Genomic DNA, 15,069 nt, shown 5'->3' on the forward strand with positions numbered 1-15,069 from the left:
TTTTGCAATGCTTTTAAGGATTAAGATACTATGAGGGGAACTGGAGTGAGCCCCATGTCAAAATGCCTCTGCAGAGCAACTGGTGGGAAATTGATTGCTTGCACCGGGGGAGAACGGAAGCCTGGGGGAGCAACACTAGTGAGAAATCAGTCTCTGTGTAGTCTGCAAATCTGTTTTTAACCGGATGTTGCAGTGAATATGGAAGTTTAAGATAACCTATAGTCTTTAGATATACAGGAATACAAGTTGCCTTTGGTCTAGAGAGGAACATTTTGTCACTGTTACTGATGAAAATATTGAGCTTTCACTTATTTTCTCTCTTCCCCATTGTTTTACAGAAGTAATATGTGGTGGTTTTTTGTAACAGCCTTTCTAATACCAGCAACTGTAAGCTCAGAAGAACTCACCAGGACAAGAAGAGATGGGAATCCTGAAGCTTATATGAATGTTGTAAGCTGAAAAGTCTAATAAATATTTTAGATATAGAATGGGATGGGGTTGAAATGGAGCTGGGATACACATTTAATTTGCAGGAGTAGAACACAAGATGTGCTCTTTTGGTTTCCTCTGGAGTCAAAGTTTGGACACTGGGGAGGGGGGCAACTCTGAATAGAAAAGACAGTGAATGTATACATAATGTTTGCTTTGGCCATAAACAAACTATCCAGTCCTGAAGCCTACACTGTTTGAGATTGACCATGACTTGCAGCATGCAACAGGCAACCAGGAAATGATGTGTTGATCTGGCAGGCCATAATAACAAGATGAGAAGGGGAACGAGAATGATCTGGCAGGCCATAATAACAAGATGAGAAGGGGAATGAGAATGCAGGAAGAGAATGTCAGACACCAGAAAGAATAAGAACTTTATGGGAGAACTCTCTGGAGCTTTTAAGGGGAAAAGCATGGGGAAAAGGAGTGTTGCTGATGTAGTGATGTCACTCCTGGGTTATCACCCAGCATTAATATCACCACTTCAACAGTCCAGGACTATCCCAATCTCTATGGCATATTCCATAAATATTGTGGAAATGTGTATAGCAACATAAACATGGGAACTGGAAGTGACATCTTCTCATCTAAACCATCATCCCACCTGCCATTTTCTCCCACCGCAAGAATGGGAGAGAGTGGGGGACAGCCAGTGGGAGAGCTAGTGGCTGTGGGAAGTTACCTGGGAGAGGACTAGCAAGGGAATGGTTCTCACTTGTGGTCAATAAGCAGATAACCAGTCCTGGGAAACTACCAAGGTCCTATGGCATTGGAAAGGATCCAGCAGATGACGGAACTCCTTATAGGAACTGTGGTAAGATTGCTTTGCCCTGTTTTGAGTTTGACTGAGAGACGAAGGGAGTAGGAAGAGAATATGTACAGCTTGTACCAACATTGGGATCATTGCCTTGGGTAGGGGGTAATTAAAGTGTCTGGATAAAAAATACCAAAGAAAACTTGTCACCCACATTCTCACATCCTAATTAAACAAGATGGAACAAAGATATACCTCTGCCTCAGTTCTCAAGGATGGTGTGATGCACCCCTTCCACTTCCCTCCAATGGAGTTTTCACTCAGTTTTTCTGTCCCTTCACTGACTGAGTATCCCTGGGAAAATGTTTTCTAATTATTTTTATTTGAGTGATCACTGACTCTTTTGGTGCCCAGAAGGCTGGTACCCTCTTCTCAGCACCCAAACCCTTTCTCTTGTAACACCAGTACTCTCCTTGATTTGTTCACTGACTTGTATGATTGTACTTAAAGTGAAATCATGATTTGACAATTGCTGTACAATTGGGAAGCATTTTCATGATTTCATCACCTTTAAGTATTCCACTTGCTAAATAACTATTCCACTTGCTAAATACTTAATTTAAACCAATGTTTTTTTCATTGCACTGGATTAATCCCATTATCTATTGTATTCAACCTTGATGAAAGGCACCCTGAGCCCTGTTCAGATCCTCACTCTGCCATGAAGTTTACTGGCTGACCTTAGATCAGTCACTGTCTCATACTAATGTAATTTACAGTGTTGTTTTGAGGGTAAAATGGAGGAAAGAAGAACCATGGAGGAAGGGTGGAATAAAAATGTACTTAAACAAACATTTATTAATTTGCCACCTTGGCTCAGATTTCCTTTCCCCAATAAAGTCTCTATGATGCTTAGATCTTGTTCAGTGAACACTATCAATTTACCAGTGATCACAATAAATGCTACTCATTTCTGATTAATCCAAGTCTGCCTGAATCATTTTAATCAAAATACCTTCCCTGTGGAGAAGAGAACACAGGGTTGCCAGGTCCAACTCAAAAATATCTGGTAACTTTGCGGGTGGAGCCAGAAGACTTCCACATTCCCAAAAATAAATAAAAATACAGTAGGGAAGTTCCCCTGAATACAATCTTCATTTCCTGATCCCCCCCAGAAGCTGGCTGCATCTCCCCCCACACACACAGAGCAGCCAAAATAAAGAGTTTTCAAGCCTACACATTTTTGATCTCACTGGGGCAATTTACTCACAGGAATTGGTGAACATAAGCATCTGTTGCATTTCCACAACTTCTCCAGGCTAACAGGAAAAGAGAGAGCAGCCTAGGGAGGGGTGGAGTTTTACTCCAAACAAACACTTTTCTTCCTTTCTCACACATGCTTCACAGAACCATGTTGTTCTGCCTGCTCACCCGGCCCATACAGCTCTAGTCAGTGAGATTTAAAGGCACATACACCTTCCAGAGATGATCTCCTTGGGCTTTTGCAAGGCAAGAAAAAAGTTTCCCCTTCTCCCCACCCCAAAGACAGAGATGAGCAGAGTAAGGTGCAAGTGAGTGTTTTCAACCCTCTGGGTTTTTGCAAGGAAACAGACTGCCTGATCTCCCCAGGCTTTTGCAAGGCAAGGCAAACACACCCTCTTATCTCCTTGGGCTTCTCCCCATGGCTCTGGAGAGGCAAACTGGCCCTGGGCCCCTAAAGGTATGGGGGCCCATAGGCCAGTGCCTACTTGGCCTAATTGTTAATTTGGCTCTGCATTCAATTAAGATAGAAATCTGACTGTCAGCATTTAAACCCTTTTTCTATCAGAGCTATACTCAGTCTCAGTACAGGTCTCTTCTCAGTTAATGCAGGAGACTGGATCTCCTCAGCATCCAGCTCTCAGTACTTTTTCCCCCTCAACTGATGCTAACTAATCAGATTGCTTAGAGCAGCCAGTCATTCAAGGCTCTTTGGCTCATTGAAGAATTAACCCTTCACAATCCTTTAGTTGTTGGTACAGCACTTCTAAGCCTCTTAAAAAGTGCAACCTGTCACAGCTGGTGATATTGAGAGTATGGAGGATGCAAAACAGATGAGTAGGACCTTCTTTTTGTGTTTTCTATGCTGTAAAATGTTAAAAGCTACTCAGAGATTCCCAACATTTCTATGTAGTAGTGTAGTTTCTATGGGCCATTTCTGTGAACTCTAATGTTTTCCATTCCATATTTTAATACCTGTTTTGTTGGATAGTTAAGCATGTTTACCCAGTATTAAACATCATACAAATAGATTAACCTCTTTGCATTTCCTGCTTCAATATCTTGTCTGCCAGATTTTCAAATTTTCTGCATGATCTCAAGAGTTTAGTTTTTCTCTTTTCAGAGTCAAATCATTTCCTTCCAAGGATACCCCAGTGAGGAGTATGAAGTCTTGACGGATGATGCTTATTATTTAACAATAAACAGAATTCCCTGTGGAAGAAAAAATCTTAAATGTAGAGGTATTCTGGGTTTTTTTTTTTTTTTGAGTATAGGAATTGGCAACTGCTAAAGTTTTTAGAATTTGTACAATAGTGATTTCACTAGTTTGGAACTTGCAGGCTGGGAAACTAAGGCTACCAGTGGAGTACCAGATCACGTTCAAGGCTCTGGCATTGAACTTTAAAGCCCTTAATGGTCTGGGACCCAAATATCTTTGGGACCACCTCTTCTGATTTAATCCCAGAAGAGCATTGTGCTCAGTAGATCAGAATCTACTGGGGCGGTCAGATAGTGTGCAGCCATTACTGGAACAGGGACAGGCTGTGCGCACCCCAGAGAAGCTGTCACACCTTTCAAGCACTTAAATGACAATTCCCTGGTAATTCAGATGGCCGGAAAATGTGCTCCAGAAGTGCTTCAGCAATTTGCTACCACTTCTTACCTGGTAGCTTTTTGAAGCAGCAGAGCGATGACAGAGGACGAGGTAAGAGCAGAAATGAGGTGGGACCCAGATGTGCACATTTGAACATGTCTTTTTGATCCAGAAGCAGGCCATTCCTGTGTCAGCCCAAATTGGCCATTTGTATCCAGCCAAAGATATAAATGAAGCCATTCCCCATGAGAATTTTATGTCATGAAGTAAAAATTATTGTCTTTTTCAAAGAAATATCTACCTATCGTCATTTCTGTCTCTCTTTGCTGTAAACTAGGTCCAAAGCCTGTTATACTACTGCAACATGGAATATTTGCAGATGGTAGCTATTGGGTTGAAAATATGGCCAACAACAGCTTCGGTTTCATATTGGCGGATGATGGCTATGATGTTTGGCTAGGAAACAGCAGAGGATCAAGTTGGTCTCAGAGACACCAAAAGTATTCAACTGACAAAGAGGAATTCTGGAACTTCAGGTGGTTTGAATAAGTCACAATATAAAATAACTTTTACCTTTATGGGTCACTGTAAGAAAGCACATGTCATTACTCAGACTACTGTGATATAGTATATAATTCTGAATGCAAATCATGTAGTCAAAATTACAAAGCTTATCAACCCACAATTAAAACCTGTTGATTATTACAGCCTTAGAGGAAAAAAACATCATGGGATCCTGTGGAGTTGTCAGGAGAAACTGTTCCTGCTGCCAATCTCATTTTAATCCTCCAAAGGTCTTGGGACATTTTGTCCAGGCCTCATTTTGGGCAGGAGTTCAGTGGAAGGGAGCTCCAAAACCTCTAAATGTTATTGTGTTCTTTCTTTCTCTCTCCCCCTCATCCCATTATTTGCTTCTGGGCTCCATTGTTCAACCCCCCTGTGAGAATTTTGCTTAAGATTTGACAAACTTTCTAATATTTTTCCCCACAAAAAAAATGGAAAAGTAACCAAAACATATAAAGCATAGAGTTGGAAATCTTTATCATGCCACTGTGGCCACTATGAGAAAGTAATTCAGCCGCCCTGAGCCTCTTCGGTGGGAAGGGCGGATATAAATCGAAATATAAATAAATAAATAAAAATAATTTTAAAAGTATGATGGCAGTAAGGTTTTATTATGACAATTATAATTCAAGAAGCATTTTAAGGCAGATGCTGAACTGATATAATTTAGTACACCCTCAGGTGATGGCAAAGGTGCGTAGCATATAAGTTGTGCTAATGAGCTCCAGCACCTCTTTTTCTACAAAATGACCCCTGATTTTATCATCACAACAGCCCTGTGCACTATATTAGGTTTACAGAAAGCAGCTGGCCCAGAATAAGTCAGTTTATGGATGAGGAAATCGTTCAGCATCCCTAATTAAAGTCCAGCATTCTAACTCCTGCATTACATCAGAAGTCCAGTGACCACTCCAAAGAGGAATAGAAGGCTCTGCCCTCAACAAAAAAAACCCTGAAGGAATCAGTCTGAACTCAGAGGAGATGCATACTCTCTTAGCTCAATTTCTTCCTCAATGCATTGGCCATTCAGGTGAAGGGAAGGCACAGCATCTTTTTAGCCTTTTCTCAACCAAGGCTTCTTCTGTATTGGAAGAAGAAAACTGCAGATTTATTCCCCGCCCTTCTCTCTGAATCAGAGATTCAGAGCAGCTTACAATCTCCTGTATCTTCTCCCCCCACAACAGACACCCTGTGAGGTGGGTGGGGCTGAGATGGCTCTCACAGCAGCTGCCCTTTCAAGGACAACTCCTGTGATAGCTATGGCTAACCCAAGGCCATTCCAGCAGCTGTAAGTGGAGGAGCTGTAAGAGGGAAGGCAGTAGTAGGCAACAAGCAGGGAACAAAACTTGAGCAAACGCTCCGAAGGTGGAGAAAAACTGCAGCCAACCAGGGGGTAAAGAGGATCAGTATGATAAGAGGGCTGGTGGTGATGGGGGGGGGGGGGGGATGAAGGGATTTCTCTTCCGCTGCTTGTCTTCATAGGTCCTCCATATGTTTCCTATATTACTGGTCTTCAGGCCCCAGGAAAGGATGAGGTGGAGAAAAACTGCAGCCAACCAGGGGGTAAAGAGAATCAGTATGATGAGAGGGCTGGTGCAGGGAGGAGATGAAGGGATTTCTCTTCTGCTGCTTGTCTTCATAGGTCCTCCATATGTTTCCTATATTACTGGTCCTCAGGCCCCAGATTCAGCAGGAGCTCACAGGAGGAGCAAAACTACAATAATCAAAGAAACAGGACAAAGCTAAAGAATATAATGGATTTTCCCCTCATTATAGGCTGTTTGAATGGGGAATTTGTTTCATCTTACTATAATTACAAAAATCTGCTTTATTTGTACTTAGTGCAATTAAAACCAAAAGAAGCACACTAGGATGATCTCATCTTCTTACACTGCATTGACATCCAGGTATTGTCTATTTTTATTACAGTTTCCATGAAATGGCCATGCATGACCTTCCAGCAATAATAAACTTTATCCTACAGAAAACCCAGCAGAAGCAATTGTACTATGTTGGCTATTCTCAAGGTGCTTCTATTGGTAAGCTAATATAGAATAATATAGAAATCCCTGTTTTGAAATCCTGTCCTGTGTTCTGTTTCATTAGTTCACTGGGTCAGATATAAGGGTCTACCTTAAAGCATTCATCCCTTTAGTATGGCACTGGGACCAATTCTTTTTGGCTATCAGCCTTGCTGTGCCACTTTTTCTTCATGGCTCTCTGTGACACACCTAGGAGCCATGGCACATGAGACTTCACTAGTGAGGGAGAGAGAGAGAGAGAGAGAGAGATGACAGTAGCTTTCTCCTGTTTGATCTCGAGCTGCTCTGGACTGAATACATCAACATTGTCCTCTAAGGTTTTCCCTCATTAAACAGATAGGGTACTATGTTTTCCACTTGGTTTGGCTTATATTTTAGCTGCTTTGTAGGGTCGTCAGCAGTGTTCCCTCTAAGCTGAGTTAGTGTGAGTTAGCTCACAGTTTTTTAGCCTCCAGCTCACACATTTTTGTCTTAGCTCAGGAAAAATGGCCCCAGAGCAAACTAATTTATGCAGTAGCTCAAAACTTTAATGCCAGCAGCTCACAAAATAGACTTTTTCCTCACAAGACTCCACAGCTTAGAGGGAGTATTTGTTGTCAGTATCTGAAATAAAATAACATACCCAAGCAGGCAACGTCCAGGATGAATCTGAGAGGAAAGTACAGAGCCCTGCAGTTTTTAGCTACTCCAAGGGCAGAGGCCATAATAGAAATCTATCTGTTCCCTAAAGTATAAAAACCTGAAGAAAAAAAAACATACTTGGTAGTCTAGTAGCTGGTCCAAAGCAAGCACACCCCTCTTCCAGCCAGATGGCAACCCTACCTGAAAATATTTTATTAATTGGGTACATTTTTGAATAGATTTCTCCAAACTTAAACATACTTATGAACAGATCTTAAAGCATACTATCCTTTCCCCCCCAGGTTTCATAGCATTTTCCGCCATGCCAGAGCTGTCTCGAAAAATCAAAATGTTTTTTGCCTTGGCACCTGTGATTTCTCTTAAGCATACTCCAAACCCTTCATTAAAGTTATTATTCTCCCTTTCTGAAAACGCCATCAAGGTATTGGCTTTATTTTGAAACTGCTGGATTCAAAGAAGTATATGGCTGCCACAAACTCAAATTCCAAAACTGTGATCTGCACCCTTTGCATGGAAAGGACAGTGTTGCTGGAGGACATTTCCAATGTTCACCACTGGGAGCACATAGGGACCTGTTCTCAGGGTTTGATAACTATCATTCAACACTGAAGGCAGTGCACTCTGCATGTGCTCAGAGGTTCTTGGTCTTATAAGGTGAATTTCACACTGCAGACATTCCACTGGAGCTCTTTCTGCCCAGTTCTCCCCAGACTAGCAGTGTATACCCTTCTAAATCAATTGAAGTCAATTGGCTTTGTTGGGTGTAATCTTGTTTAGGTTGGCACTATAAAGCTCCCTCAACCTAATCTCACCTACAGTAGGTGCTTCTGAGGAGACATGTAGACTTCCAAGGATCAGACAAAAGTCATCAAATCCATGTCATCTCCAATTCAAGTTCTACTTATTTCATAAAACCCAATAGCTGCCTGGGAGGGAAGGTGGCATGGTGTAACCTGATCTCATCAGATCTTGGAAGCTAATCAAAGTTAGTACTTGAAAGGGAGACCATGAAGGAAGACTCTGAAGAGGAAGGCAATGGCAAACCACCTCTGCTTCTCACTTGTCTTGAAAGCCCCTTCCTGGAGTCACTGTAGATTGCTTGTTGTGGACAGAGGTCATTTTGTAGGGAAAAAAGGTGCAGGTGCTCAGTAGCATATCTCATTTGCATATGCCTCAGTGCAGCAAGGAGAAAACTCACCACTGCATGCAGACCTTGGTTGGAGGTTCAGGAGCTGTGCTCTTGTGAGCTCCTGCTGAATTCAAGCCCTAGTTATGGTACATATTGTGTATGTATGTAGGTGCAGGTGCTCAGTAGCATATCTCATTTGCATATGCCTCAGTGCAGCAAGGAGAAAACTCACCACTGCATGCAGACCTTGGTTGGAGGTTCAGGAGCTGTGCTCTTGTGAGCTCCTGCTGAATTCAAGCCCTAGTTATGGTACATATTGTGTATGTATGTAAATAGGTGCATGTGAAGTCCAGGTCCAACTCACCAGATGCTTTGAGGCTGGGAACTTCTTTCCAGATAAGAATGGTTTGAGCTACTGTATTGTTGATATTTACAATACTGTAGAAAGTATTGTAAATATGTGGGCAATACATTCTTAATCCTACCCTCCCAACAATAAAGAAATATTACTTTCTTTACAGAACATGTACAGAACACTCCTGAGGAATTATTTCAATATTACCAAAGTTGTTTTATTTTTACTCAAGATTTCTTGAAAGCAGAGAAACTTCAATTTAGCTTCCAATTGTGCTTTTGGCACAATTCAGTGGGAATTCTAAAGTAAGCCAATCAAAAGACTGGCAAAACCCATTAAAAATTCTTCAATACATGACTCATTAAAAGGAATGAGATCTGTTCAAAAGCGCTACTAAGTTTACAGCCTTTCTGGAAACACCATTCAAATACTTTAGTGAATCTCTGGGATAAATGTTAGCCCTTGAGACAATTTTATGTGGCATGCTGATGGAATACAGTAGATGGGGCAGATTTAAGAGATGGTGACAGGGCAAAGGGAAGTCTTTAAAGTATCCATAACTAGTCATGCAAGGAGTTCAATATAAATTATGCCTATTATATTTCTACAGGGACTATTTGACTCCAAAGATGTGGTTATTTGGAACAAGCCAATGAGAGAGTTTATCATCGAGCTATGCAGGAATCCATGCATGCAGAACATATATGGCCATTTGCTGTTTTCTTCGGGTGGATTCAATGCCACAAATTTAAATATGGTGTGTAGCAGAATATAATAGCTGAACAGAGATTTGCTCTTAAATATGGTATTGATTTCTCATGTTGTTTTATTTTCCAGTAAAAAAAAAAATGGACTTCAATGGCTGTAAAAAGTTCCTTAAATATTTAAGTGATCTCTTTGCAGGGTTGGTTGTGCCTCTTTACTGTTCTGCTTTTTATTTTGGGTGCTATTTTTAGATCTTCGCTTTCTTTGCTTTGTGATTCCAGGCAGTCAGGGATCACTTGATGAACATTACAGTGTCACGGAGTATGTAATAAATCAGCTGTGACTACATCCTGTCATGAATGAAATCTAAATTCTCCTACTGCCTTTCTAGTGTGTATGGGGGGAATAGGAAAAAAGAGTATTTCCCTGCAGTCTAGGCAAGGGGTCTTTTTGCTTGTTGGGTGCTGGCAGTTTCATTGTTAGCCAGACTGTTCCTGTTTAACCTTTGCTGTGATCGAGCTGTAGGTGTGCTTAGTTATGCAAGACAAGTTGGTGGGGCATTATGTAACAGAGATGCAATCAAATGCACTTTTGAAGCTGCAATGTAGGGAGACCATGTTGACCAAACAGGAGAGGAACTGCTGAAATATAGTGCCCCTGATCTCCATTATCAGCCAACAAGTCCATAAAGATCCCACAGAACCCATATGGCATTTGAACCTGGGTCTCCTAAATCCTTGTCTGACACCCAAAAACCTGGGCCACGCTGACTAGAAATCTAGAATTTTCCTGTTCCTTCGTTAGCGGTTTAATAGGATGTTATTTACCAGATAAAGTAATTTCTCTCCATGCCATGAAAAGCTTCATGCCTTTTCCACACATTGAATCTATTGCCCTGTCCTAGCTATGTCTGTGTTTTTAGACAGTTGTCAAAATAATATTTAAATATGTGAAGGGGATTAAAACATGGGATGTTTGGTTCTGCTGTTCCTCGGGATTAGTGTTTCTCAGATGGTGTTATTTTAAATGCAAAGCTGCAATGAATTGTTTCACTTTTTTAATACATAATTTTAATTAATTTTTCAAAAATATACAACACAATTACAACAACTATCTTCTTCACAGTTATTTGTCACAGTGGTAATAAACATTTTTATAATAAAATAAATAAATAATATAAACTAACTCACAAAGCACTACCATATCTTAACATTATCATTGTTTACCATACACAGAAATGAATCACATATCAATGTCATAGAAGGCGATGTCAGTAAAATGAAAAATTGAGATTTTTTTAGGGATGGAAGATTTAAATTCCGTACTGGTGTTAATATATTCAAAAAAGGGGAACCACTTTTCTACAAAATTATTCTAATTGTTTCACTTTAATTGCATTTTTCCACTCATAGTTCTCTTTTGAGTTTCTTTTTTTAATCTTTCTCTGCAGAGTCGAATGGATGTATATGCAGCTCGATATCCAGGTGGTTGCTCTGTTAAAAATGTTCTACACTGGCTACAGGTACAATTGGCTATATTTTTAGTCAATTATTGTTGTGGTCAAAATGTTAAAGGTTTATATTGGCTGAATATTTTTCTATTATAATTGTACTATCAAAGTTTACTCTATGTAGGGTTGCCAGCAACCTGAAGAAAAAAGAAACGTCCTTTGCCTTCGCTAGAGGCTTAATAGGATGTTATTGACCTGGTGATGTTACTGACCTCCCATCCTAAAAACCTTCAGCTGCTCATTTTAACGCATTGTGCCTCTATTAAAGGAGCAGGGCATTTTTTCCTCCAGGATGTTGACAACCGCAATTCTATGGGTCTAGCATAAGCTAGAACACTAGATCTTTGAGGGGAATGGTTTTTTGCATCAATTAAAATTGTTTGTGCATCTATATATTTAAAATAATTACAAACTGCTACTATGACACTCAGGGTTGATGAAGGCATTCACAGGTTGTGATATAGCAATTGGAGAAACAATAAAAAGTATACATATTTAAAACACAAAAAAGCAATATCAAAATCCCACTGTAAGATTCAGAGATGTAAAATAGTCTGCAAAAGAAACCAGTTCATAACTGAAAGGCCATCTGTTTAGCTAAGTGCTAGTCTACAAAGCAGGATTTTATACTCATATTCAAGAAACAAGCTGGCTGGAACTATGTTTTCTAATTATTCTAGGTGATGATTCTGAATAGGTGGGGGAGAATCACAGGAAAAGCCTGATTTATAGCCCCTGTTGGTCTCACCTGGCAAAAAGAGACAGAGTATACTATCTGCTCATGCAACCTTAACTGGGCCAGGGACTCATATAGAGAGATTTTTCAAATCTTCCAGACCTACTAAATGAGAAGCTTTAAGGGTTACAACTAAATGTTGAATCAAACTTGGAAGTAAATTACTTATAAGAGTTGCTGCTGGGAATAAGGCAAGATAGGATCATAACATCCAGGACCAGTCAGCATGCAAGAAACTGCATTTTTTGTCATCCAACTTATCTTCAAAGGCAGCCCCACAAAGAACATGCCACAGTTGTCTAGCCTGTGTGCTACGATGTGTGAGCCACCAAAAAAGTACAAAAATATACTCAGTGTGAGATCAAGAAAAGCACTCATATATCTTTATTTATTTGCATTATTCTCACTGAAATGCAAGGTGGATTACACAGTGTAAGACAATGCAGTCAACAGGATGGAACATCCAATAAGCAATGCAATAGGGTTTGGATTGCAAAAATCTGTCTGTCCATTTATTGTAATTAGCCATTGGCTGTTACAAGCCTACAAAAATCTCAAGGAAAAGCAAAGTAAAGTAGTGTCAGAGCAAAAATCTGAGACCAAGCAGAAATCCAAAATTAGGCTAAAATAAAACATAAATATTACATGACATGTTAAACAAGGGAGACATTACATTACATGTTAGGATCATACATACAGCAACAGCCAGTAGTATTATACACAGTCGCAGTCTATTATCCCCATTTCTTCTACCAAAGCATCTTTCTGAAACATTTTGTTGCAGTGCAGTCCTAATCACCTGTGCAAAAGAAAAAAAGAAAAACCTTTATAAATAATTCAGTTTTGCATAGTTTGCGCTAATACAGGAGGGTAGCAGCCTTCTTTGACCTCATCAAGCAGGCCATTCCATAAGGTTGGGACCACAACAGAGAATGCACCTGCATAAATAGTTGTTGATTTTTCATCATTTGCAGGGTGGCACCTGCAGGATGGCACCTGCAGGATGTCCTGTTCTGATGAGCAAGCCTGTCATGGCAGAGTATAGGGAGAACAGGTGGTTCTGCAGATATGAGGGACAAAGGCCATAAAGAGCTTTGTATGTGATTATCAATATCTTGAACTGAGCCTTGTTACTGATGGGCAGCCAATGGACTAATATGCAGAATGGGAGTTATATGCACACTCCATCTAGCTTCTCTTAATAACACCTAATGGCACATGTTATGTTTCCACCAATAGGTGGGAAAGTCAGGTTCATTCAGCTTTTTTGACTATGGGGATGAGAATCAAGCAAAATATAATCAGGTAAGAGACATTTTTCTTTTTTCTTTGTTCACTGAATACCCGGTAATCCTTTATTTATGTGATTTATGTGATTAGAAGCTTTATAAGCTTCACAAAAGTTACAAGAAAAAGTTATCATTAATCACATTCGCTACAAGGAGAAAAACCTTCACATCTATACAATACAAATATATACAGTACAAAATAAAAAATTGTCAATTAAAACATTCTATACAATCTTACATAAAGTCCAGACTTTCCTAGCTCCACAACATTTTCAGCAAAAATGTATATTGCGCATATTTCTTTAGAACTGGTGAGAATGCAGGCCACTGGGGGCAGTCACCACCACAGTATTTAACAGAAGACTGAGGACAACTAAAAACAAACACACACACACACCCCACACACACACAAACACACACTGTAACTAGTTTGGCTAAGTAAGCCTGTCAAAAAAACTCTGTTCATTATATACATAAAATAATTTTTACAAACGGCAGTAATAAAAAGCAGCCTGAGAAACATAGCTCAATTCATCACATGCTATGGAGTGTCTATCCATAGCAGATGCATCTATACTTGCAGTTATAGGTAGGGTTGGGTATAAACCAGAAAATTTTGATTTGGATTGGGGTTCGGGGTGTGCATGAACTGAACCCTGAACTGAACCAAGAAACAAATGCTCAAACCAAACTGGCCAGTTAGGACTTTCTTTTCCCCAGCCATGGCAAGCCGCAGCTGATAGAAAGTGGGGGATCACCCAGGGGAGTGAGAGGGATTGCTGAAATGGCTTGCTTCCATTTCAACCTAACAACATGTAAGGTACAATTAATTTAGCTATACCTTTATATGACCATGTCTGACTCCTCCTTCTTCAGACTGGACCCATCATGCCCTGACGAACCCCTTTCTGCAGCCATGGTTCAAGTCTTGGCATTGTATCGCACCCAGTCAGGAAAAAAAAATGTTATTGCTTACATCTACCCCCCTCCCCCAAATATATTATTTACATTCTATTATTTTCTTTTTAGCCCTCTCCTCCTTTATATAAAATTAAAGATATGACAGTGCCAACAGCAGTATGGTCTGGAGGAAATGACTTGGTGGCAGACCCAGAAGATGTAAAGGTGTTACTTTCTCAGATCAGCAACCTCTTTTACCATCATCATGTTTCTGACTGGAACCACTGGGATTTCATCTGGGGTCTCAATGCTCCCCGGCGCATGTACTCTAAAATCATCAAGTTCATGAGGAAGTCTTTATAAAGAAATTTTGACACAGTAGATTTTATTTTTGGTCATAACACAAATGTACTTTATGCAGAGATTTTGGGGAACAATGTTATGGTGGGGGTGGGGCTTAAAAAAGCTTAAGGTACTAAAACCTATTGGGAAAACTGTAAGAAGAAAAACAACAATAATCTGTTTTATGAGCCACCAGCAAGTAGGCCTAGACTCTTCCAAGGGTTTGGTCAAACAAGCTCAAGGATTGCACAGGTTCTTCTTCTTCTTTTTTTAATCCTGACACTCTGGAGTTTCCCTGGACATGCATATAGTTCACTGGTTTCTTTAAAAATCACTTTGCAGGGCTGTTTGTGTTTGTGTTATAATTAATCTTCCTAGCTAGAACAAAAATTAGACTTTAAGTAACATGTTCTACATATGTGCAGAGTCTCATTTTTATTGTGCACATTTAGAACTCATTTAAAAAGCCTGACCATGGTGTTCATGATTAACAAATGAATGACTGTCTAAGGGCGGAGAGTCACCAATCTCTAGCCGTAACTTTTCAATCAGAAACAGACTCATAGTTTATATGAACAGGCATATGGATGTTCATGAAGAAAAGTGTATGTATTTCTGTCTTTTTCACTATTTCAGAAACCAATAAACACATTGCTATTAAATATAGAACCAACATCTGGCTTTATTTTTCATGGCATTGAGAAGAAAAAGAAGAATTGCAGATTTATACCCCACCCTTCTCCCTGAATCAGAGA

At 40.0% G+C, this 15,069-nt stretch overlaps 1 protein-coding gene across 1 annotated transcript; it reads left to right on the top strand.

Annotated features, from left to right (window-relative positions):
* Positions 1–338: 338 nt before the first annotated feature.
* Positions 339–14,537, top strand: LOC132573314 (lipase member M-like). The gene is made up of 9 exons (XM_060240820.1): positions 339–450; positions 3,630–3,747; positions 4,438–4,636; positions 6,594–6,703; positions 7,630–7,769; positions 9,443–9,589; positions 10,988–11,053; positions 13,017–13,088; positions 14,102–14,537. The coding sequence occupies exons 1-8, from the start codon at positions 346–348 to the stop codon at positions 13,020–13,022; spliced, it is 891 nt and encodes a 296-aa protein (XP_060096803.1). The 5' UTR covers positions 339–345; the 3' UTR covers positions 13,023–13,088; positions 14,102–14,537.
* The last annotated feature ends 532 nt before the right edge of the window (positions 14,538–15,069 follow it).

Source organism: Heteronotia binoei, chromosome 6, assembly GCF_032191835.1.
Source record: "Heteronotia binoei isolate CCM8104 ecotype False Entrance Well chromosome 6, APGP_CSIRO_Hbin_v1, whole genome shotgun sequence".
Lineage (NCBI taxonomy): Eukaryota > Metazoa > Chordata > Lepidosauria > Squamata > Gekkonidae > Heteronotia > Heteronotia binoei.